At 51.7% G+C, this 24,225-nt stretch overlaps 2 protein-coding genes across 7 annotated transcripts in view; both read right to left on the bottom strand.

Moving 5' to 3' along the window:
- The window catches only part of CLK3 (CDC like kinase 3), a 33,484-nt gene extending 31,466 nt beyond the window's left edge, over positions 1–2,018 (bottom strand). For both annotated transcript variants that reach the window (XM_058427985.1, XM_058427983.1), the window contains exon 1: positions 849–2,018. The gene's annotated coding sequence lies outside the window, so the exon portion shown is untranslated. The remainder of the gene's footprint in view (positions 1–848) is intronic.
- A 3,915-nt stretch (positions 2,019–5,933) lies between these two features.
- The window catches only part of ARID3B (AT-rich interaction domain 3B), a 61,486-nt gene continuing 43,194 nt past the window's right edge, over positions 5,934–24,225 (bottom strand). The window contains exons 5-9 of one of the 5 annotated variants that reach the window (XM_032174923.2): positions 14,038–14,221; positions 12,612–12,895; positions 12,231–12,485; positions 10,814–10,912; positions 5,934–8,422 (exon numbers count right to left, since the gene is read on the bottom strand). In XM_032174923.2, coding sequence (XP_032030814.1) covers positions 8,259–8,422; positions 10,814–10,912; positions 12,231–12,485; positions 12,612–12,895; positions 14,038–14,221 — 986 coding nt within the window. In that variant the 3' untranslated portion in view covers positions 5,934–8,258. Of the gene's footprint in view, positions 8,597–9,793; positions 10,247–10,813; positions 10,916–12,230; positions 12,486–12,611; positions 12,896–14,037; positions 14,222–24,225 lie in introns of those variants that run through there. The other 4 variants (XM_032174922.2, XM_058427662.1, XM_058427661.1 and 1 more) reach the window with 4 other exon arrangements.

Genomic DNA, 24,225 nt, shown 5'->3' on the forward strand with positions numbered 1-24,225 from the left:
TCAAAAAAAAAAAAAAAAAAAAGGAGAGACCTTAGGCAACCGCAGCTGGGCAAGGACTTGGGAAGAGGGGAGGCCCCTTTGGCTGTGCCTTCAGCCCCCAAGGCCAGGGTTTCTATGAGGCCTGAAGCCTGGAGCCTGTCATAGGCAACTGCAATCAGAGGCCTCCCTGGCAGAAACCACTCCTTGTCCCCTCCCTGCCACAGGCCTGAAATGCCCATGTTGGCACAATGTTGCCAATATGGCTCTTGGTGGATGAGACCACCTGGCACTTTCCCAGGGGACTCTGTGGCTAAGAGTAGAGCTGGGCAGGCAGTGCCCAGCACCACAGAGGGTGCTGCGGGCCTGTAGGCTTGATTGGCCCAATTACTGCCCTAATGCCATCGGACAGTGCCCACCAGGGACCCTCTGTCTTGCCAAGGAAGGCCTTAGGCACTGGGCTTTAGACATTTCAAAGTGAGTTCTCATTCACTTGTGTCTCCAATCACACTAGAGGCCCCATTTCAGACAAACTGCCCAGAGAGTTTGTCATAGGTCACACAGCAAACCAGCAACTAAGTCCCCTAATCTGCCCCAGAAAGGTAGTTTCTCAGCTGTTCTGAGCTTGACAGCATGACCATCCTCAGGAGCCACAGGCAAAGTGGGCTGAGGCTTGGCATTCCCCTCGAGGTCATGTGGCCATTCTGAACGCCCCTCCCCAGCCTGCTTCCTCCAGCTGAGCCGTGTGCCCCCGGAACCCCTCTCAACTCTGTTGCTGACCCCTCCCTCCATCCGCGCCTTCAGTGAAGCAGTTTCTCAAAGGAGGGGTCCTTGGTACCGTGGAGGGACAGGACATCTCTGGGAATTCGTACCCAGCTGCGTTCGTGCTGAGTTCTTCATGACCCACTCCTTCCAGCCTCAGCTGATGGATCCAGGGCTGGGTACTGAGCCGTACTGGACCAGTGGGCCCCCTCCTGGGATCGCTGGACTTGGAGCAGAAGAGTCCCTCCAGGGCTGAAGATTGGACACAGAAAACTTGGGAACTGTCAACTGCCCTGTTATTCACCTCGTGAAAAAAGCTGGATTTCAATGAGAGCGAATGGAGCTGACAATTCCCAGAAACTGGAATTGGGATGGTGAGATTTTAGTTCAGCCCCCGGCGGTCTCATGCGTGGAGGTGATAAGGTTGAACTTTGAGGTGGTCTTCAGAGGGAGAGAAATACCCTCCGCAGGCAGAGCTTCCCGGGTTCCAGGCCCTTCCGGACGTCAACACAGGTCCAGCTGCCCCTGGGCTCCTCCGCACACCCTGGGTGCAAGAATAAATCCTTCTCGGGCCGGGAGCGGTGGCTCACGCTTGTAATCCCAGCACTTTGGGAGGCCGAGGCGGGCGGATCACGAGGTCAGGAGATCGAGACAACGGTGAAACCCCGTCTCTACTAAAAATACAAAAAATTAGCCGGGCGTGGTGGCGGGCGCCTGTAGTCCCAGCTACTCGGAGAGGCTGAGGCAGGAGAATGGCGTGAACCCGAGAGGCGGAGCTTGCAGTGAGCCGACATTGCGCCACTGCACTCCAGCCTGGGCGACAGAGCGAGACTCCGTCTCAAAAAAAAAAAAAGAATAAATCCTTCTCCTCTCTGCCGCCATTAGCCTGACTGGCCTCGGTTACTTCGCACAAAGAGCCCTTGCCGAGCAAACATCCCCGATGCTGCTCCAAAGGAGACCCCTATCCTGCTGGAAGCTCCTCCCTGAGGCCGGGTATCCACTCGCCGCCCGTAGCCCTCGCTCTAGCTCCAGCTCCTGTTCCTTTTCCTGCCCACCCCGCCCAGTGAGGAGATCAGCACCCCTTGTCTGTCTCTGTGTCTGTCGGGGTTCGTGCCTCACTGTGTCCAAGCCCGGCTTCTATCCCTAGTCCCTTCCTGTTCCCGCCACTCCTGCTTGCTTTCTTCTCCTCTTCCCTCCAGCGGTGGTTCCAAACCTTCTCTTCCATAAGACCCTCCATTCCGTTTCCCAGAGACCCACTGATGCCCCTCGCAGGGGCAGAGGCGCAGCCGGTAGTGGATCTCCCGGCGCGCAGCGCGGGCGGCTACGGTCATTCTCGGTCACCCTGCCCCCTCGCTCCCATTGGCTCTGGGGAGGGCACGTGACTCAACCCTGGCCAATGGCGTGGCGGGGCCAGTGGCTTGCAGCCGGGCAGGCTTTTCTAGGAGCTTCTGGAGGCCGTTCGGGGATCCTCGCCTGGGCGCAGCGTAGCATAGCAGAGACCTGGGAACAACCACTCTTAGATCCTCTGCCTCCCTCTGGCGTCTTCCCCTCCCTGAAGGGGAGGACTTGGGGGAGAGATTAAGGGTACCCGCTTTGGAGTTCCGTCCCAGCCTTGCCATTCACTAGTATGTGACTTCCAGCACATTTCTGTTTCTCAGTTTCATCTGAAAAATGAACAAAATGACTAGCTTGGCCGGGCGCGGTGACTCACGCCTGTAATCCAGAATTTTGGGAAGCCGAGACGAGAGGATCAATTGAGCCCAGGAGTTCGAGACCAGCCTGAGCAACATAGACCTCGTCTCTATAATTTTATAACAAATAATTTTAAAGAAAAAAAACTGCCTTATAGAGCTGTGGGTGGAGTATGAAATGAGATAACGTGTATAGAGGGCTTAGCACTTGTGTTCAGGGCACAGGTTGTAGGCCCTGCAGCCACTGAACTACAGCCCCAGCTCCTCCACTCCCTAGCTGTGGGACCTCACCATACCAGGTTCAATTGGTAGTTTCTTTTTTTTTTTTTTTTGGAGACAGAGTCTCGCTCTGTCGCCCAGGTTGGAGTGCAGTGGCGCAATCTCGGCTCACTGCAAGCTCCGCCTCCCGGGTTCACGCCATTCTCCTGCCTCAGCCTCTCCGAGTAGCTGGGACTACAGGCGCCCGCCACCACGCCCGGCTAATTTTTTTTTTTTTTTTAGACGGAGTTCTGCTCTTGTTGCCCAGGCTAGAGTGCAATGGCACGATCTGGGCTCACTGCAACCTCTGCCTCTCAGGTTCAAGCGATTCTCCTGCCTCAGCCTCCCTAGTAGCTGGGATTACAGGCGCACACCACCACGCCCGGCTAATTTTTTGTATTTTTAGTAGAGACGGGGTTTCACCGTGTTAGCCAGGATGGTCTTGAACTTCTGACCTCAGGTGATCCACCCGCCTCGGCCTTCCAGAGTGCTGGGATTACAGGCGTGAGCCACCATACCCGGCCAATTTTTTTTTTTTTTAATATATTTTTAGTAGAGACGGGGTTTCACCATGGTCTCCATCTCCTGACCTCGTGATCAGCCCGCCTCGGCCTCCCAAAGTGCTAGGATTACAAGCGTGAGCCACCGCGCCCGGCCAATTGGTAGTTTCACAGCCAACTTACTATGCAGCCATCAGTGCTGTGTGAACCTTCCTGCCCATCTCCTGGGGCACAAACGTAGGAGTGAAATTACAGGGCCTTAGGGCCAAGTGCATGATCAGCTTTACTAGGTAATGCCAAAGTGGTTTCCAAATTGGTTAGCCCAAGAGTGAGAGAGTTCCTGCTGCTCCTCATCCTTGCCAGGACCTGGTACTGTGACTTTTGTGTCTATATCCAATAATGTGAGGTGGTTTCTTGCGCATTTCCCTGATCACGAATGAGGTCAAGCCATTTGTATTTTCTCCTAGACAAAACATCTATTTGTGACTCTGCCACCTCTCCCTTTTACTTTTTGTTTTTGTCTTAAGAATAAGCATTAGAAACAAATCATTATGGGCTAGGTGCACACCAGCAGGCTGCCTGGCTAATTTTTAAATTTTGTTTTGTAGAGAGGAGGGTCTCGCTATGTTGCCAGGACTGGTTTCAGACTCATCAAGTGATCCTCCCACGTTGGCCTCCCAAAGTGCTGGGATTACAGGCATGAGCCACCGCGCCCGGCCACTACAACTTTTTTGAAGGGTCTAGCTTGAGAAATTCTTCTTAAGGTCAAGATATTCTCCAATATTTTCTTAATTTGAAAAGGAACAGGCCGGGCGCAGTGGCTCACGCTTGTAATCCTAGCACTTTGGGAGGCCGAGGCGGGCGGATCACGAGGTCAGGAGATCGAGACCACGGTGAAACCCCGTCTCTACTAAAAAATACAAAAAAAATTAGCCGGGCGTGGTGGCGGGCGCCTGTAGTCCCAGCTACTCGGAGAGGCTGAGGCAGGAGAATGGCGTGAACCCGGGAGGCGGAGCTTGCAGTGAGCCGAGATTGCGCCACTGCACTCCAGCCTGGGTGACAGAGCGAGACTCCGTCTCAAAAAAAAAAAAAAAAAAGAAAAGGAACGGAGATTCATCATTTCTATTGGAAGCCACTTCTGCCAGAACTCTCCCAGGATACCCGCCTCACCAGCCACCACGTGCTGTTTCCATCTCAAATGCCTCTGGGCCTGGTTCTGCTCTTCATCACTCAGCTCCCTCCTAGATGGGTCCTTTTAATTTCCATGTGGCCAGAAGTTGTGAAGTGTGATACCAATGAGTGGTTACCAGTAAAGTACTAAAGTATCAGTCTTTTTTTTTTCACAAGATTAAAAAAAATCAGCAATGGACGCTCAAGATTTTTTGAGCGTCCCTCAAAATTTGACACCCTCTTTTTCTAGCATTTCAAAATGCCAGAGGCTGGGTGTGGTGGTTCACGCCTGTAATCCCAACACTTTGGGAGGCTGAAACAGAAGGATGATTTCAGCCCAGGAGTTCAAGACCAGCTTGGGCAACATGGCGAGACCTCATCTCTACAAAAACTTTTTTAGAAAAAATTAGCCAGGCGTGGTGGCATGCACTGGTAGTCCCACCTATCTGGGAGGCTGAAGTGGGTGGATCGCCTGAGCCCAGTTTGAGGCTGCAGTGAGCTATAATTGTGCCACTGCACTCCAGCCTGCATGACACAGCAAGACGTCTCAAAAACAAAACAAAACCACATATATATATGTATACACACACAAAATAAAAAATGCCGGATAGGAAACCCTGCTAGCCTGACCTCACATGGTTACATAAACAGGTGCGGTCAGTACGTTGTCATGGATGGCAGAGGCAATTACCAGTCCACACAGGGCCTGCCTCTCTGCACATCTTCAGGATATGCCCAGAGGAGTGTGCATCATGGTAGAGAAGGGCTCTGGGGATAGGCCTGAGCTGTGCCCCAGGGTTCCACGCCCGGCAGGTTGCCTGGCATCACCTTTCTAGAAAAGCTTCTAAGCCTATGCCCTGGTGAAAATACATCCTGATTCGCAGAGGATGGCCCCCAAATCCATTAATCCTGGCCCCAGCTTCACTTTTTCCCAATTCCACCCCCCGCCCCACCACCCACTGACTCAAGGCACCAGCCATAGTTCCCCAATGCCAGGTCCTTTGATGCCACAGCATTTCCGTAAGTATTCATATGTATGTATGCATGTACTCCTCTGCAAGAATTGCTCTCTCCAGGTGCAAACTCTGACTCTTCCAGCTTTAGCGCTACCACCTGTGGGAAGCCTTCCAGAAGTTCTGCAGCTGCTGCAGCTTCTGTCTCCTACCACTGGTAGCCTGCTGTTGAGTCCCAGTGATGCTGTAGTCTAAAGAATCCATCTTCGTCTAGATAACCCTGTGGGTCCTCCCTTATCGTCTGACCCAGCAGGAGCTCTACAGGGGCTTGCTGAATCAAGGTGACCCGCTAGCCCTGTGCCTGCCAGGACACTGATGTGACATCACTGGAGTCAGTTCTGATGGTAAGGTAATGCCAGAGAAACCTGCTAACACAGAGGGTAAGCTGAGAGTGAGCTCAGTGAGCTTTCCCTTTGAAGAAGGCGTGGGTGAAGGGGAGAAGGTTCAGGAGAAATCAAGGGGTCAGGAGTAGTTCACTCAGTCCCCTTTCACTCTGAAGGAGCTCACCTCTCCTCAGTTCTGTCCAGTGGAAAGGCCACTCAAAGCAACTGAGAGAGACCTGCTTGTGTGAAGAGGTAGAGGTTTATTGAAATATAAACATTCGAGAACATGTAAGATAGAAAATAATCACAACATATACAGACACTTGCTGCAGGAGGACATCTGAGGTATTTATTCACTGCCTAGGCTACCCATGTGCTATCACATTTTTCCTGGTTAGAATACACATAAGATGGGGAGCAGGAGGGGACAGAGCTGCCCTGGCTGATGGCACCTTCAGGGGAAGCTCTGCTTGGGCTAAGGCCCCACTCCTGGGGGCACCTGCTGGCACCCCCCATCGGGCTCTGGGTGACACCCTGCTGTTGTCCTTGAGGGCAGTGAGGGTTCACTCCAACGGTGTGGCCAGGCGAGCTGCCTGGGGAAAGGGAGAGGATCCAATGACCGGAAAGACACAGTGTGCTTTCCCTGCATCCTCTGGGTGGGAAGAGTCCATCCTTTGTGACCAAACCCCTGAGAAAGACATACTGGCCACATGTCTGAGACACCTTCAAATGGGCCCAGTGCCAGCCAACTGGGCTCCTCACTGGCACCAGGTCCCAGATGCCCTTCTCTGCCCACACCCTGCAGGCTGAGGCCAGACGAGGTCAGCCCCCAGGAGATGGGGTATATGTATGTGTGGGAGTGGGGGTGAGCGTGTGTGGACGGCTGAGAGAAGACGCAGTTGAGCAGAGCTGCAGCTTACCGGGCTGAGGTATCTGTTTGTGCTCAAGCTTTTGATTCCCTTTCCTCTCCTACACAGGACTGAATGCGAGCCACGCTGCCACACACACCCACGCCATGCACGGTGTCTCCCACTGCCACAGCCCCATGTCACAGTGGTGGTGGTCTGCTGAACATTCCAGGGCTTCCTTGACTGAGGTGAGCCGCAGGCAAGAATCAACTTTTCTTTACAGCACAGGAGCCGCCTGCTCCTGCGCAGGGTCCAGGAGGAGCTGTGGAGTTATTCATCTCCTCATACCCTGGGGTGGCTCAACCTCTGGCAAGGCCAGCGAGGACCCCAGCCTGCCTGTGCCCTGAGCTGGGAATGCTGAGTGATGGGGAGGTGTCCTGCTGCCTCCCTGGTCAGCTGGGGGTTGGGGTGTGGCAGAAAACGGTCTTCAGAACTGGTGCGGTTTCAGGGCCCGACCTGGTGTGAGAGCGGGCCTCTCCACTCCACCTCCCCGCCCCCGCGATCCCTGAGTCGTCTCCCCTGCATGCCTCCACCCGCCTCCTCACTGGGCTTGAGGGAAGGGCCAGATGGGCCGGGGTACCCAATCACTTGCTTGGCTTTGGGGGTGATCTGTTTTCATTTCTTTGGTGCTACAACAATAAAAATTTTAAAATAAAAAAAAAGTCAGCAAAACACATATAAAAAAGATTTCAGAGATGCAAATACTTCCTGAAGACTCAAACATCAACAATTACAAATCTGAGGTATTTCAATGAACCTGACATCGGCACGTGGGGGGATGGTGAGGCTGAGATGGCCCCATAAGAAACAGAAGAGGGCTGAAGAGGGCTGGGGAAGACTGGGGAGGGCTGAAGAGGGCTGGGGAAAGGATGAGTGGGCTGTTTTTGGGAAAGCAGGCCAATAAGGGCAAGTGGGGAGCATGAGGTTTGGGGGGTCAGAGAAGGGTCCGTGTGAAGCAGGTGCCAGGGCTGGGCAGCCCCGAGGCTCTGCCTTCCCGTCAGCAGATGCCCTGTGGGCCCTGGCCCTGAACTGCCCTCACAGCCTCTTCCTTCAGACCATTAGAAGGGGGATCTGGGGCCCTGAGGACTGATTCAAGACTTGTGTTTGAGGGACCCATACCCCAGGAACCTAACAGTAGGCAAGGTGGGCTGGAAGGGCCCCATCCCATGCTCAGCAGAGAAGGGCATGAAGGCATGCTCTTGGCTCCTGGCAGCCCCACATGGGACTTAAAAACAGGGGAAGAGACTAGTGGCCCTGGGGTCATGGCAGAAGGCAGGGGCAGGGAAATAAATTAAAGGGGAAGGGAAATGGAGGGCCTCCAGCCCTGTGTCGGCTGACAGATTGTCGATACACTGTGCCCCAAGCTGGGAGGTGGCTGGGGACCCTGGAGGAAGCTGGACACCCACAGACCCCCACCCAGTTCTCCAGGACAATCCCTGATTGGACAACGCTGTCTGTCCTGCCCCTCTAGCTTCTCCCTGCCCCCAGAGTACAGCAGGACCTGAATGGAGCCTGGACAGACGGACACGTCCAAACTCTCAATGTCTGGCCAAATGGTGCTCGTTGACATGGGCTCCGTGAGATGAGGTAAATTCTGTGCATCAACTTCCTTCACTCTCGACAGGAGAGTGGCAAGTGGGAAGCTGGGTCCTGCTCATCAGAGGGACCAGCTGGTGGAGGGCTCTGCACTGGGGGTGCCCCGGGATGAGGTAGGACTTGGTGAGCAGTGAGAGCTGCTGCTGCTGCTGGCGCTGCTGCCGAGGCTCTGGGGAGCAGACCCCGTGATGAGGTGGACCACAGGCTTCTGGGCAAACAGCACACCTTGGTGGGTGGAAGAGAAGCAGGTGTGGGCAGAGGAAGAGCGAAGGGGAGGGCCAGCTCCTTTCAGTAAGTATTCACCGCTGGCCTAGCCTGTGCCTGACTCCGCTGTAGACACTGCGCTAGGGGGTGATGGGAGAAGATCCAAATGCTGTCCTGCCTTGAAGTGCTGATGGGCTGGGGAGGGGGACAGATAGGTTGACAGAGTAATTTTGCTAAAATGTCATAAATGCTCTGAGACAGGTGTACCCAGGGTACACCAAGAAGAACACCAAGGCCAGGTGTGGTGGCTCACAACTATAATCCCAGCACTTTGGGAGGCTGAGGCGGGAGAATAGCTCAAGGCCAGGAGTTTGAGACCAGACTGGGTGATACAGCAAGACCCTTGTCTCTATAAAAAAATTTTTAAAAATTAGCTGGGCATGGGTAGTCCCAGCTACTCGGGGGGCTGAGACAGGAGGATCGCTTGAGCCCAGGAGGTTGAGGCTGCAGTGAGCTATGACCGCACCAATGCACTCCAGCCTGGGTGACAGAGCCAGGTGGGGCGGGTGACTGGCTCCCTTCTTGTCAGGGGTTTGAGGAGCCTTCAACTTCTGACCCTTCCTCATTCTGAGAGGGAAGGAGTTACCTTCTCCTTTCTCCTTGACAGAGGACAAAAGGGTATCAAGATCCAGGCCTTGATTCCTACTTCCCTGTTCTCTCTATGGACCCAATTCCAACCCCCAACCCTCCCAAACCACAGCACAATGAAGAGGCAAAGGGCACCAGGCCCCACCTCCTCCAGGGGCCTCCTGTGACAGGTAGAGACCTCTGAGCAGAGTCTGCAGACATAGCATGACTGGTGAGCCCACTTGGCACCACTGATTCTCTACACTCTGTCGTCTCTCTGATGACTGTGGCGAGTAGCCCAGCAGAGATCCAGAGCATGCTCCCAGGAGGCCTGCAGGGCGGTGCTGTGAGGGCGTGTGGCCCTTAGAATGGGAGTAGGCCCTGAGGAAACACTCCCAGTTGTGATAGAAGGTGCAGTTGTGGGGCTTTCGCCTGTCTCCATGGGACACCTTGCCAGGCTGGCTTACATTCCGCATGCCCTTGGGCCCTTGGTAAAACAGGTGGGCGATGCCCTGGCCCAGGCCTGGTGGCCCCCACTCATAATACTGTGCTTTTTTTTTTTTTTTTTTTGAGATGGAGTCTCGCTCTGTTGCCCGGGCTGAAGTGCAGTGGCGTGATCTCAGCTCACTGCAAGCTCCGTCTTCCAGGTTCACGCCATTCTCCTGCCTCAGCCTCCCAAGTAGCTGCGACTACAGGCACCCGCCCCCATGCCTGGCTAACTTTTTGTATTTTTAGTAGAGACGGGGTTTCACTGTGTTAGCCAGGATGGTCTCGATAGCCTGACGTCGTGATCCACCCGCCTTGGCCTCCCAAAATGCTGGAATTACAGGAGTGAGCCACTGCACCTAGCAATGCTGTGCTTAACAAGAGTCAGGTGGGCTTGTTCCCAAGCTCATCTGTAAACCAATGAAATGGGAATGGGAAAAGACTGCTGTTTTTATGAATACTAAGTTGTTTCTTCTCTTTTTTTTTTTTTAATTGAGACAAGGTCTTGCTTTGTCACTCAGGCTGGAATGCAGTGGTACAATCATGGCTTACTGCAGCCTCGACCTCCTGGGCTCAAGTGATCCTCCTGCCTCAGCCTCCCAAGTAGCTGGGATCACAGGTGTGCACCACCATGCCTGGCTAATTTTTTTTGTATTTTGTAGATTTGGGATTTTGCTATGTTGCTCAGGCTGGTCTCAAACTCCTGGGCTCAAGTGATCCTCTTGCCTCAGCCTGCCAAAGTGCAAGGATTACAGGCATCAGCCACCGTGCCATCATGAATACTAAGTTAAACCCTTAGAAAGACTCTGTAAAGGTGCGAAATCAACCAACCAACAAAACACTGTTGCCAAATTAGGTTTAGGAAGAGATAACTGTAAAAGAGTGGGGGGCGGGGAGCTTAACAATGTAAGCTGATTCTGCTATACTGGGGTTCCTTTGCCTGTGTCTCAGTCTGCAAAAGGAAAAGAAGAGCTGAACTACAGTCAGAGAAAGGTTGTGCATGAGAAGACCTGGGGATTGTGGGACACTGACTGACTTCTTCAATTAACGAGTCAACCACTGGTCTAAAAGGGTTAGGTGAAGGGTTTCTGCCAAAGTGGGAGGGACCTATCATCCTGTTAACAATCCACAGTCTCTACTAGTCCAGAGGACCACTAGACCTTTGCAACTCTGAGACCAGGAAAAAGGAAGCCATTGTGGGAGGTGTTCAGACAGAGGGCAAGAGGCAGGGCCAGCCGCAGAGCTGCCCTGTGGCTAGCTGTGGCGACGTGGGCCTCTCCTAGAGCTCCAGGGCCTCACCTGCGTAGGTGGTGCCATCGATGTCCACAGACATGTTAATGCTCCCAATGCTACTCGTGGTCAGGTTCAGTGCTGCAGCCGAGGCCTCTGCTCTGTCTTCTGCTGGGGACAGGGAGACAGTGGGCCTGGTCAAGCCCTCCACAGCACTCCTGCTGTCCTCTCTGATGCTGTCTGGCCACCCCTGGTCAAAGCCTCACGCTGTTAGAAGGCATCTATGTAACCTTCTCCTGAGTGTAGGGTATAGCAGGAGATCCCAGGCTCGCCAACCTCCTGTTGCTGGCTTTTTACACTGACCCATTTCATCCCCCCAACTCCCTCTGCTCCCAGAGAAAAGGAATCACCGTAGGCAAGGAGGCCGGCTCTGGCCCCATCACTCTGCACTGGCACTTTCCATGTGACGGGCAAACCCTGAGCTACACTACACACCAGGCCCAGGAAATCAGAGATCAATGAGAGCCAGCCCCAACTTTGAGGACCCACCTGCCTCTTCCTTTGACTCTGAGTCCCTCAAAGAGAGGAGTGTACACCCTCAGTCCCTCCCCTCCATGACCACCTAGGCAACTGGCGTTTGTGGAAGGCTGCAAGTGCGGGCACACACGGCCTCTGCCTGGCTCACCCCACTCAGAATTCTTCCCGGTGAGCTGTCTTTTCTAACAGCCCTTTGCTTTGTGCAGGAGCAGGGCACCTGGCCCTGGATGAGCTGTTACCTCCCAGTTTCCTTCTGCTCCCCAGGGGCAATGGGGTAGGGAGGGGCAGCCTGGGAATATGTACAGCTCCCTTCACACCTGGCTCCTTCCCACACATCTCATTCATGTTTGCTTTGAGATAGCATCAGGACCAGAATGGGAAAGAATGTATGTGAATGGGAAAAGGGGCGTGTGGCTTGAGGAAGAGAATGTGGGGCACCAGAACAATGTGAAGAGGAAGTGAAAGGATGTCAAGTATGCTGCCAAACTTGTGTTTCCTCCTTCTGTCTATATTCCTGAGTCCCGCTGTCCAGCTCGGGGCAACTTGGCCCCTCGCTGAGCCTCAGGAACATGGGGTGTCTTCCTCCCAGACCTGCAGACGGTGCCCTGCTCTTGCCTACATCCAGTGAGGTGCTGGAGTAAAGGCTGGTGGGGAAACACAGCAGCTCTCTGAAGGCCTCTGGCTCCTCCTCTGTGAATAACTGCTTTTCCCTCTTACTAGAGAACAGGGCACTGCCTGAGGCAACATGTGGTCCCCTCTACCAAACAACCTCAGCTTGGTGAACTAAGATCTCAGTGCCTCTCTTCTGGGGGCCTGGAAGGCAGAACCTGGAGGGTCCTCTTCCAGGTCAGGAGTATGTGCCTCACCACCCCTGCCCCACCAGTCCCAGGAGGTGTGAATGGGCTTGGGGTTTCCAGGAAGGGAAGGCCCTGCCCTGAGCCTGGCTCACCCCTGCCGTTGATCCTGATCTTCATGGGGAGCTGCCGTGCCATGCTGAAAAAGTTGCGCTGGAAGGCCTGCTGCACCAGGCGCTGCTCCTCCTCGGACAGCCTCGACGCCTTCTTCTCAGCAGGCTCCCCTGACTCCAGCCGCTCCCGCAGCTGCTCCAGTGCGGCAGTCCGAGTACCAGCCTGCTGGCTTGCCAAGGTCACGGGCACAGCCAGACGATTTGGCACAGGCACTGTTGTCACTGGGGTTCCATCACCTGCAAAGGAACTGGAGCTGGACCAATCCACAGTTGACCCTCTTGCCCTAAAACCCCAGTCTTGAACACAGGGAAACTGGCATCCCTTCCTCCCTTTCTTCCTTCTCCCCCAGGAGCCCTGCTGACCTTTCCTGAGAGTGGTTGCTGGAGATATCCGAGGGCTACTGGTATTGGTGCCACTGCTGGAGCCAAGCCCAAGGATGGGAAAGCGGATCTTGGGTGGGGAGAGGAGGGCAGGGGCCCCGGCAGCGGCAGCAGCAGTAGCCGCAGCAGGTGAGTAGCCAAAGAGGGAGGAGCTGTAGCTGGGCCGCCGGCCCTCCCTGCGGTTGCCATCAATGGCTGCCTGGAGCTCGGCTGGGGAACTCAAGGCTTTCTTCTCACACTCATAGGCATACAGATACTTCATGTACCTGGAGGAAAGGAAGCAAGCAGGCAGAATAATCCAAAACAGCACCAGAGACCACCCAGTTGAGGTTGGTGAGTCTCTGGAAGCAGTCTCTGTTGGGCAGGATTCTAGGGCAGAGGATTGCAACCTTGGTGTACTTGGCAGAAAAGTCTGGGATGGCTGGACACTCTGCCCCAGCCTCCTCTGACTGCCACTCAATCCTAAATACGCTCTACTTTGAAGCACCATTCATTAGGGGAAATAAATAACATCTTAGTTGGCGTTTTCACATTTGTTTTGAAGCCTGGGAAAAATTAGGCCCATGTTTTACAAGGGCTTTCTGGCTTCTTGATCTTATAACCATTCAGAGCTGGGCTAGTCAGATAGGAGCAATTCTTCCCATTGTGCATGGGACCGAGACACTGTCATTCTTTGTGTCTTAGGTCCCAACAAGCAGTTCTCTACCCAAGAACCTTGCCATTCTGGTTGTAGCTACAACATGCTACCTAACTGATGTCAGTTGTTCATTGCATACTCTTCACAGAACAACTTCCAGAGTGTTCCAGAAGAAAAGATTCTTCTCTGGCCCTCATTCTTCAGTGCTACTATTGGTTTCACCGCTTCCATCACCCATGTAATTAACTCAAATGCTGACAAAACCAGGTCACCAATCCAAGGGGGCCTTCCTGCCTGCCTTTCTCTGGGTCCTCTGCCGCTGGGTAAGCTGAATGTCAGGTAAGAGGGGCCACTTGGGGTGGAGATGCTGTTTGGAAGACAATGTCCTGGAGGGGCACAGGTCTTAGAGACAGAAGCCTAGGTCTGAATCTCAGCTCTACCACTTACTGGCTGGTATGGCCTTAGCCAAATTATTTAACCCTGGGGACTTCATTTTTGTAATGTGGGAAATGGGGGCATACCTACTTTACAGGGTTGACTGTGAGGTTTAAATGAAATAGTAAGTACCAGCACAGAGTAGACACTTGGTAAATGGTGGTTCTCATCACTACTTGGTTTAGTGAGGGATTCATCTCAGAAAGCTCCCCACTGTTTCAGGAATCCACTCATCTTGCTAACCATACAAAGGAATTTCCTTCCTTCTTCTCCTCTAGGTTACAACATCCCCTTTCTCCAGCCTCGGCTTCCTTCCCCCAGGCCCTGGCCACTCACTGGGTCCTGAGCGTGAAGGCGGCGCTGGTGATGGATGTGGGCAGGTTCAGGCCTTTGGTGATCTCCCTCCAGATCTTCTTGTTGATGATCTCCACCAGGCCCCCCTTCTCGGTCACCAGCTTATACAGCATGTACAGGTCCAGGATCTGCTTGGCCATGATGGGGATTCGGTTGATGGGGGTCCCTGTGGTTGTCCAACGAGAGAAAGAGACAGTGGGATCATCATCAGGCTGAGAAGAAAGATTCTGCGTATGCCCACCTTTAGCTGAGCTGGAAACAATGCTCATGAATCTGGAAGTGTAATTTAACTCAAACTCCCCAAGCCTGAACACTCAGACTAGCTGTCAGGACAGGTCCAATGCACACGCTGTGTGGGCCTTTGGCAAAGCACTTAGCCTCTCTGGTTCTGTTTTGCCGTCTGTAAATAAGAGGGCCAGACTAGATGATTTCAAAGGTGCTTGTTTTTTAGTTTGTGTGTGTGTGTTTTTGTTTTTGTTTTGCTAGCAGGATGATTCCAGACTATCCCTAGTGATCTGGCGACTTATCTCTGCAGCTTTCAGACTCCATTCAGCGGCAGCTTCCTCCGGGAAGCCTTTCTCTGACTTTCTAGAAGGGGAGCCCTGCCTAGTCACCTTCCTGGCAGTGCTCAGCGCTGCTTGTAAGAGTGTGCTCGTTGGCTAGGTGCGGTGGCTCGTGCCTGTAATCCTAGCACTTTGGGAGGCCGAGGTGGGCAGATCACGAGGTCAGGAGATCGAGACCATCCTGGCTAACACGGTGAAACCCCGTCTCTACTAAAAATACAAAAAAAAATTAGCCTGGCATGGTGGCAGGCGCCTGTAGTCCCAGCTACTCGGGAGACTGAGACAGGAGAATGGCGTGAACCTGGGAGGCGGAGCTTGCAGTGAGCCGAGATCGCACCACTGCACTCCAGCCTGGGTGACAGAGTGAGACTGTCTTAAAAAAAAAAAAAAAAGTGTGTGCTTGTTTGCACATGCCTGCTTTCTCCTCTCCTGCTTGATGGAGAAATGGTTTCTTTCTCTCTCGTGTGCCCTGCCATGTCAAAGGAGCTGCTGGACACACCGGTCTCCAGGGGAATGGAAAGCCACTCAATTCTCTCCCCACACCAATCACTCCACCCACTCCCTGGCCTCTGAAAGGGGGAGGGTCAGAGCAGCTTCCGCCCAATGGCCCCGAGGGGAAGTGAGAGGAGCCAGGGACTTGATTAGGAAACCTGGCACCGAGAAGGAAAGGCTACTAATGAGCACCAGGGGACGTGGTGAGGGCGGGGCCAGTCCTTTCACAGCCGGCTGGGATGCTCGTCAGGAGGCGTGATGGATGACTGTCATTTGGCAGCCTCGGGATTAATGATCTGGAGGTCAGAGGGGAGAATTCCACAGGGAAGGGTCACCGTCCGGGGCAGGGTATGAGACTTGTTGCCTTTTGATGGCAAACTCCTTTTACTGTACACAGACTGCTGCTCCTCTGCCTTGCTCCCTCCCATTGCCCCAGTCTTGCTGATGTCTCACTGGGCTGCCTGGTGGACCTTAAGCCAGCCTGAGCAGAGAAGAGCTGTTTGTTTCTGCTCCATCCGCCTTCTTTCCCTAAAGGCACGGCAGTTTTCTCAGCTCTGAATGGCAGCCTCACCAACTCTTTTACAGGATGGTTCAAGCCAGAGAATGAAAAGGAAGCACTGTGGGCATGGATATGTGGGGCTGCTGCGGCAGGAGCAGGCCTCTTCTTCTTCTTTTTTTTTTTTTCAAAGATAGGGTCTCGCTCTGTTGCCCAGACTGGAGTGCAGTGGTGCAGTCACGACTTATTGCAGCCTTAACCTCCAGCCATCCTCCCACTCAACCTCCTGAGTAGCTGGGAATACAGGCACACACCACCACACTCAGGGAATTTAAAAACATTTTCTGTAGAGACAGGATCTTCCTATGTTGCCCAGGCTGGTCTCAAACTCCTAAGCTCAAGCAGTCCTCTGCCTCAGCCTCCCAAAGCACATGGACTGCAGCGTGAGCCACAGCACCTGGCTTAGGCCTCTTTCCTAAGTGTGGGGAGGGAGTTAGTGACCTTGAAGACCTTTATCTTGACCTGCTGGTCCTTGGAGGGTCAAGGACAAAGGGGTCATGGAATTAGATCCACAAATTCATAGGTAAAATAACAGAGGATTACTGGCATACTCCTAAGACACACAGCTCATGTGCTGGTTGACTTCTCCCAGTGTTGTTCTGGACAGTAAACCTTCCCCCTACCAGACAGACAAAAGCCTGATGTGGGCCCCCAGCAGGACAGGGCTAACGCCAACCTGCTTTTTGAGGCCTATCTGCCCAAACACACCCATGGCCTTGAGTCCACACCTTCCAAGGCATTACCTGGAGTGTCTGAGAGGACCACTCCCAAGGTCCCCTCACACAGAGCTCCTAAGCTCACATTTCCAGAAGCTCCTAGGGCATCTTCACACATGTGACTCGTTTACTTCCAAGTCAGAATGTTTGTGCTGGGCTCATCTTCATTCCCCTAAACTAGCTCCCTTTCCCCACACCTCATTTTTTCCCAGCAACACTACCACCCTTGGAAGTTAGGCAGGAAGGCAGGAACCTCGTGTCAGCACTGGCTTCTCTCCTCTCCCTATCACCCACTTTCAGGGTATTAGAAGGCTTCATGATTCGTCCTTGGAGGTACCTCTCAAAGGCATCTTCCTTTTTGGCCTGCAGCCACCATCCTGGTCCAGGCCCTCTCTGGCCCACAATTAGATGCCTGCAGTAGCCTCTTAGCCATACGATCAACTTGCACACTGCAGCCAATCTTATTAAAATACTTTTACCATATTACTCACCTCCTTGTTTAAAAACCTACAAAAACTCTTTATTGCTTACCTAGCCCATCTCACATGTCCAATCGCATGACCCATGTTCCTCAACACTCCCTTAGAAGATCACATGTGAAGTATTCCTGGCATATCCGAGCAACTCACTTGTACTCCAGCTCGCTGGGCCTTCTCCCTATTGCCACCAAAACACGCTCTTTTCTGCCTCCTCTCAAATCCTCCAGTGTTCTTCCATATCCACTCCTTCCAGGAAGCATGTTCTCACTACCCCAGTTCACGTGGGTTTCTTCCCTCTCAGAATTTCTATCACGCCTCTATAAGTTTAGCAAATTGTCCTTCTCTAATTGTTTCACATCTGTTCATCCGATATCCCAGGAGGACTGTCAGCTCTATGAGGGCAGGGGTTGTCTTTCCTTTACCATGCCTACCATACCTTACAGCGTTTAATAAATTAACCTACCCAGAAATGTTTCTCGGGGTTTCACTATGTTGCCCAGGCTGGTCTCAAACTCCTGGACTCAAGCAATCCTCCCACTTCAGCCTCCCAAAGTTTTGGGATGACAGGCGTGAGCCACTGCACCTGGCTGAGATTTTCTAGTGTGGTTCAAACTGCCTCTGAAGGCAACTCCCCAGAGAGGAATTACAAATTCATTTTGAGTAGTCATTGGACTAATTGCCTGGCTATTTGAGATGGCATCTTTGAAGGACAACATTGTTATAGATGTAGAAATTTCATTAAAAATTAGCCTCTTTATAGTCACACACAACGTGACTGTATTATATTAGACTGAGAACTGCTTAGGGCAAGGGGAACAATGGCAGATACAGAACCTGAGGAGACAAGGAAGGGTCACAATGGTGTCTGAAGTCAAGGTTGTAACCTAACTAATAAGTGATCTCTTCCCAGAGGGGAAAATGGACTCTTCTGGGAACTGTCATCACACCACAGAGAAACCGCAGGTAAGAGGTGCACTGGAAACCATGGTGGTGGCCCCTGCATCCTGCTGTGTGGCCCAGCTCCACCTGGGGCATACTTGGGAAGCTGTTTTCCTCACTCCACAGTGGACTCTCCTCACACGAGCCCCCATGCCCTGATCAGGCACCCTGGTTCTGGAGATCAAGCTGATAAGGAGATTGGGTGCATTCTTCCCTGTGGCTGGCCCTCTGTGAAACTGTTAAAGTGGCTCCCAGTGCAGGCTGGCCCTTGGTGCCATCAGAAACAGGAGGCTATGCTGACAGAGAGGAGGCTATGCCGAGGGCTCTCTAGATGACAGTGGGGCTTTCTCCCATCAGATAATCCAGACACAAAAGCCTCCCGCGTCTTTGATTCTTCTAACAACTGAGAGAGGCAGAATCTGCAGGTTGGTCTCAGCAGTTTGCTTTGTGCTTAATGGACCTGGTAGCTATTTCTCTTGTCCAAAGTAGATTCTACTATGAAGAAAGAGAGAAGGCCTTTAAGCTAAGTTTACCTGCTGAACAAGAACCAATAGGCAATCGACAGACTCAGGCCTCAGTTTCCGCAAATGTGAAGTGAGGAATTTGGACTAGATGATTTTCAGTTCTAAAGTCTATGAACAAAAAATTAAAACAAAAATTCTGCTGATGTACCTTCAAACCAGCAATATATAAATCGATAAACAAAAATTAACAGTTGTGATTATTACCAAAGGGAGAATCACATGGTTTTAGGAACTTGCCTGAATTATAGAGTATTGTCAAGTGGCCTTGATACAGATGGTTTGAGATTTTCTCTGTGAAGGGCACCGGGCTTAAGGCCAGATTTGTGAAGTTCACATCCACAAGCAATGGCTCCTTTCCCAGCCTTTGCGGGAGGGAGCAAGGGGTCTCTGGCCTGCTGTCTGGGCTGTATTCTAGCTTCCTCTAAGGAAGCTCTTCACCTGAGAGAGACAGGCCTCTGTCCACAAGAAATGCAAAAGCAACCCACAGAGCACCAGGAAGGAGGCAAACACCCACTGAAGAGAGTTCTTTGTGGGTCACTGGTGTTGGCCCTACAGGAGACCAAATCTCCACCCCCATCACGCCTCCCAGAAGGGGGTGAGCACCTGATGGGAAAGCCTGTGGACTGTCAGTCACTGCTATCAAAGCAGGAGCTGGGATTGAGGGTAATTCATCATGCTCTCTCTGACAGGAATCCAGGGCCTTATCTGCACCCCAAGAAGTGCCACTGGTCTCCAGTTCCCTCCTCAATAAAGGAGACTGACAGTTGCAACAAAGAGGCCCCTTATCAGATTTCAGCCAGGGAGCCTGCAGCCCGAGGGACGGATGTAAAAGGCTTTTATGAGGGCCATGGACCCAGTGAAGCTGGCGGGACTCCTGGGGCTTTAACCCTTGTTGGTGGGAATGCCGCTGGACGCTGGCACTAGCAGAGCACAGCTGTGATCAGGAGTTTCCAGTGCAGATATGGCCAAACAAAAGCTGCTCCCTGGTACTTTGTTTTCCTTCCTGCCACTCAGACAACCAAGATGTAGCTGGGGATAGGGGTGAGGGCAGAAGAGATGGCCTCTTCTGGCTTTGGAGACAAAGATGAGAGATGATAAGAGTGTTGAAGGGAAAGCCACTTCCTCCCCATTGCAGAGAATGGGCCAGTTCCAGGGAAGTCCAGAAGCAAACAGGGGCAGGGACCCCAGACAGACTCATATGGCTGCCTTCCTGCCCACTGGGCAGGGGTGAGGGCCCAGGACCCAGGGTGTGGCCCTGCCAGGGACCCTTGCTGCTTTTTCCAGGCTTTGAGAAAGATCATTAATCATTTCCATAGCCTGACTGTCAAGAGAGCTGACCAGAGAGCCTGGAAGAGTTAAGACCTGTGTTAAGCAGGGAATGTGCGCAGGCAGGCAGGCTTCCTGAACATTCCTCTGCATCTTCATTCTTGCCCTGCTCTAGGCCTGCTCCCGAGAAGCCAGCAGAGAAATGACTGCTGATTTTCCACCATGACTTGTTCATAGAGAATATCACAACAGATACTGGTGACTACTACAGGGGACAAGGGCTGAAAAACTACCTATTGGGTACTATGCACACTACCTGGGCGACGGGATCAATCGTACCCCAAACCTCAGGGCCATGCAGTATATCCATGTAACAAACCTGCACACGTACCACCTGAACCTCTAACAAAAGTTTTAATAGGAAAGGGAAAGGAAAAAGAAAAGGGAAAGGAAAAGGAAAAAGAAAGGTCTCCCACTGGGAAACCAGGCAGCAGTGTCTGGTAGTCTGCCGTGCAGCTTGTAGTTACACTGTTCCACAAGACAGGCCAGAGGCAAGGATGTGCCAATATGCTAGTATGGACTGACAAGAATCCTTAAGCCTTCTGCCTCCAACTGCCCAATGAGTGGGTCTAACTTGCATACAGTATAGTGCATTAACTTTAACCATACAGCTCGCTAGATGTGTACTTCCAAATACACCTCCGCAACCATCCCTCAGATCAAAATACAGAACTTTTTTTTTTTTTTGAGACAGAGTCTCACTCTGTTGCCCAGGTTGGAGTGCAGCAGTGTGATCTCAGCTCGCTGCAAACTCCACCTCCCAGGTTCAAGCGATTCTCCTGCCTCAGACTCCCAAGTGGCTGGGATTACAGGCGCTTGCCACCATGCCTGGCTAATTTTTGCATTTTTAGTGGAGACGGGGTTGCACCATGTTGGCCAGGCTGGTCTTGAACTCCTCACCACAGGTGATCCGCCTGCCTCAGCCTCCCAAAGTGCTGGGATGACAGCCGTGAGCCACCATGTCTGGCCAAAATATAGAACATTTCCAGCACCCCCAGAAAACTCTCTCATGCCTCTTTCCAATCAATATCCATCCCTCCACCCTACCCACTCTGGAAATAAACTGCCATTCTGACATATTTTTTTTGAACTTTATATAAATGGACTCACATAGTATATATTCTGTGTCTGGCTTCTTTTGCTCAATATCACATCTGAGAGTCATCCCAGCTGCATATAGCAGTAGTTCATAACTTTTTTTTTTAGATGGAGTCTCACTCTGTAGCCCAGGCTAGAGTGCAGTGATGTGATCTTGCCTCACTGCAGCCTCTGCCTCCCAGGCTCAAGCACTTCTCTCACCTCAGCCTCCCAAGTAGCTGGGACTACAGGCAGGTGCCACCACATCCAGCTAATTTTTTTTTTTTGGTAGAGATGGGGTTTCACCATGTTGCCCAGGCTGCTCTTGAACTTCTGAGCTCAAGTGATCCACCCGCCTCACCCTCCCAAAGTGCTGGGATTACAGGTGTGAGCCACCGCACCCAGCTAGTTCATAACTGTCTACTGCTGTGTAGTGTTCTGATATGTGACTATGCTACATTTATTTATCCATTCTACTACAGATGGACATTGGAATTCTTTCCAGTTTTTGGCTATAATGAATGGAGCTGCTATGAATATGCCTACCTGTATCTTTCAGTGAACACAAGCACTCATTTCTGTTGGGAATATACCCAGGAATGCAACTGCTGGGTAACAAGGTCCAGGTATGTTTAGCTTTAGCGAACACTACCAAACAGACTTCCAAAGTAGTTGTATCCCTTTACATTCCCAGCTGTAACGCATGGGAGAGCTGGTGGTTCTACAACCTTGGAGGCTAATTTTAAACTCATTACCTTTTTTGCTACTCCAGCTTGGACTAATCTCTTTAGGTGAAGTTCAACAGTAAATGTAATATTGTATTCTGCTATGCCTAATAATAAGATTATGGTGGGTGGGCGCGGTGGCTCATGCCTGTAATTCCAACACTTTGGGAGGCCAAGGTGGGCAGATCACCTGAGGTTGGGAGTTTGAGACCAGCCTGTCCAGCATGGTGACACCCCGTCTCTACTAAAAATACAAAAATTAGTCAGATGTGGTGGCAGGCGCCTGTAATCCCAGCTACTTGGGAGGTTGAGGCAGGAGAATGGCGTGAACCCGGGCGGCGGAGGTTGCGGTGAGCCGAAATCGCGCCACTGCACTCCAGCCTGGGCAACAGAGCGAGACTCCGTCTCAAAAAAAAAAAAAAAAAGATTATGGCTATGACAACTGCATTCAGAGAAACTGGCCAATGAGTCAGAAGGAGGTGGACTGCAGAGTCTTCCCTGCTTTGCCTGCCACTGGGCAGATCTGGCTGGCATCTCCAGGAGAGGAGTGGAAGGCTGGCTGGTCTGGGGCACACCTCATGGGCCTTCTGGCCTGAGCAGTGCATTGCTGTCTGAGCTTCCTTCCAGTGCTGTCGTGCCACTAGACTCTCAAAACCCAGCAGAACTTCCCCATGGTGTAAGCAGGCCAAACACTTACTGCAACTTTTCACTATACCAACTCTTAGATGATTTACTGAATATTGGTTCACTCTGGGATAAAAGAGGCAAAACTATCAAATAACTCAATTTTCCCATGTGTCAGAAATACCAATAAAAGATTTTGAAGGGGAAGAGGCTGAATTTAATGACAAAAGCAGGCTATTCAAATTAATTGTGACTTTCAAAAACCAGACTCCCTTCCTATGATCATGGGTAACTGCATATTTATGGAGTATTATAATGACTATTAAAAATGGGAAAAAAAAACAGTATATTTTTTTAACAGCAGCTGGGTCACCTAGAGAGAGAAAAAGATCTGGCCTCAGACAAAGGGCTAATCCAGACACTTAAAGATTTGCATTTTAGACTTTCATTTGGGGATAAAGTTAGAAAATGAAGCCCCAAAACCTATTTCATCTGAAAAAGACAACATATTTTCATCTGCCAGGAAGGGTGTCCAGGGCACAGACCATTTACGGCGAGATACAAAGAATATGCAAGAAATTGCCTCCACCAAAAGGCAAAGCAATATATGTCATGAACATTTCCTTGCCTGAGATGGATAGATAAGCACACAACAGAAGGAAAAACACTCAAGTTGCACTTTGAAGCAGACCAAGCCCTTTTCCCACAGTAAATTCTTTGTATATACACATCAAAAAAGATCCAACAATCCATTTGGGAAAACCAAGGTCAGTTTGCAGCCTTGAACAGAACTGATGGGGGCGGGAGGGCAGGTCTACAAGTGAGGGCTTGACAAAACTTGTCTTCCATGTGACCAGGCAGTTCCTTAGCCTGGTGTGCCCAGATGGGGCAGGGGCAGGAAAAGAGAGCCTTGCTTGTGGGCATTCTGGGTGCCTCCTGTGTCTCCCAAGCCCTACCCCATCCTGCCTTGACAGATGGCAGCCTCTGTGCCACTCTGAGTTGTCACATCTGCCCTTCCCTATTTCTCTGAGAAACAGCCCTGACCCTGAGATGAAGACCCATCTCGCACATCAGGTTCTGCCCTGTGTTCATCAGCTAGATGCTCAGAAGTGCTACTGGACGGTGGCCTGTGGAGGCAGGCCACCACCCTCTTGGGGGCGGTGAATGCTGCAGAAGACATAAGGTTTGCCTGCTGCCCCAAAGGGGAGTGATGGGGTTGCTGGCTCTAGGGAACAAGTTTCTCAAAGATAAGGCAGGAGAAGCAAAGCACACTGGCCTGGGAGTTAGGAGACCGCATGCTAAGTCTGCTCTGTGGCCTTAGGTGAGTCACTTAACCTTGGGGCTGCTTCTTCAGGGTTACAGGTGATAACCTTTGCTCTCTCTACTCCACAGAGCTGGAGCTGAGGGGAGTAGCAGATCAGATAATGGGTTGAAAGGGTTCTGTAATGTGTAGGGTATAATAAAAATGCAAGTAACAGTAAAATCACCATTATCATCATCATCATCCTGACTCTTTAATGAAACCACACTTCTGTTTCACCTCCTAGGGAATGAGAAAACAAGCTTTTCTTCCTCACTGATGAAGGAAAAATGAAATTGTTTATAATAGCCTTTGCTTATTAGACTTAGAAATTAGTCCCTCCCCTTGGGCACTAAAAGACTAAATGGAAAATCTATGAGGGAATGGTATTTCAGAAACCACCCACAGGGAGTTAAATTAGCCAGACAATTTTATTTAGAACTGTTTTGGCTTTATGTTTGCCAAAGAAACACATTTTTTGTTTTTTGTTTGTTTTTTTGACAGTCTCATTCTGTTGCCCAGGCTGTGGTGCGATCCTGGCTCACTGCAACCTCTGCCTCCCAGGTTCAGGCGATTCTCCTGCCTCAGCCTCCCTAGTAGCTGGGATTGCGGGTATGTGCCACCATGCCTGGTTAATTCTTGTATTTTTAGTAGAGATGGGGTTTCACCATAGTGGCCAGGCTGGTCTCAAACCCCTGGCCTCAAGTGATCCGCCTGCCTTGGCCTCCCAAAGTGCTGGGATTACAGGCATGAGCCAATGCGTCCAGCCGAAACGTATTTTTTGTGCGCGCGCGCGCGCGCGCACACACACACACACACACACACACACACACACACACACACACACAC

This window comes from Hylobates moloch, unplaced genomic scaffold (assembly GCF_009828535.3).
Source record: "Hylobates moloch isolate HMO894 unplaced genomic scaffold, HMol_V3 SCAFFOLD_14, whole genome shotgun sequence".
In the NCBI taxonomy this organism is placed as follows: domain Eukaryota; kingdom Metazoa; phylum Chordata; class Mammalia; order Primates; family Hylobatidae; genus Hylobates; species Hylobates moloch.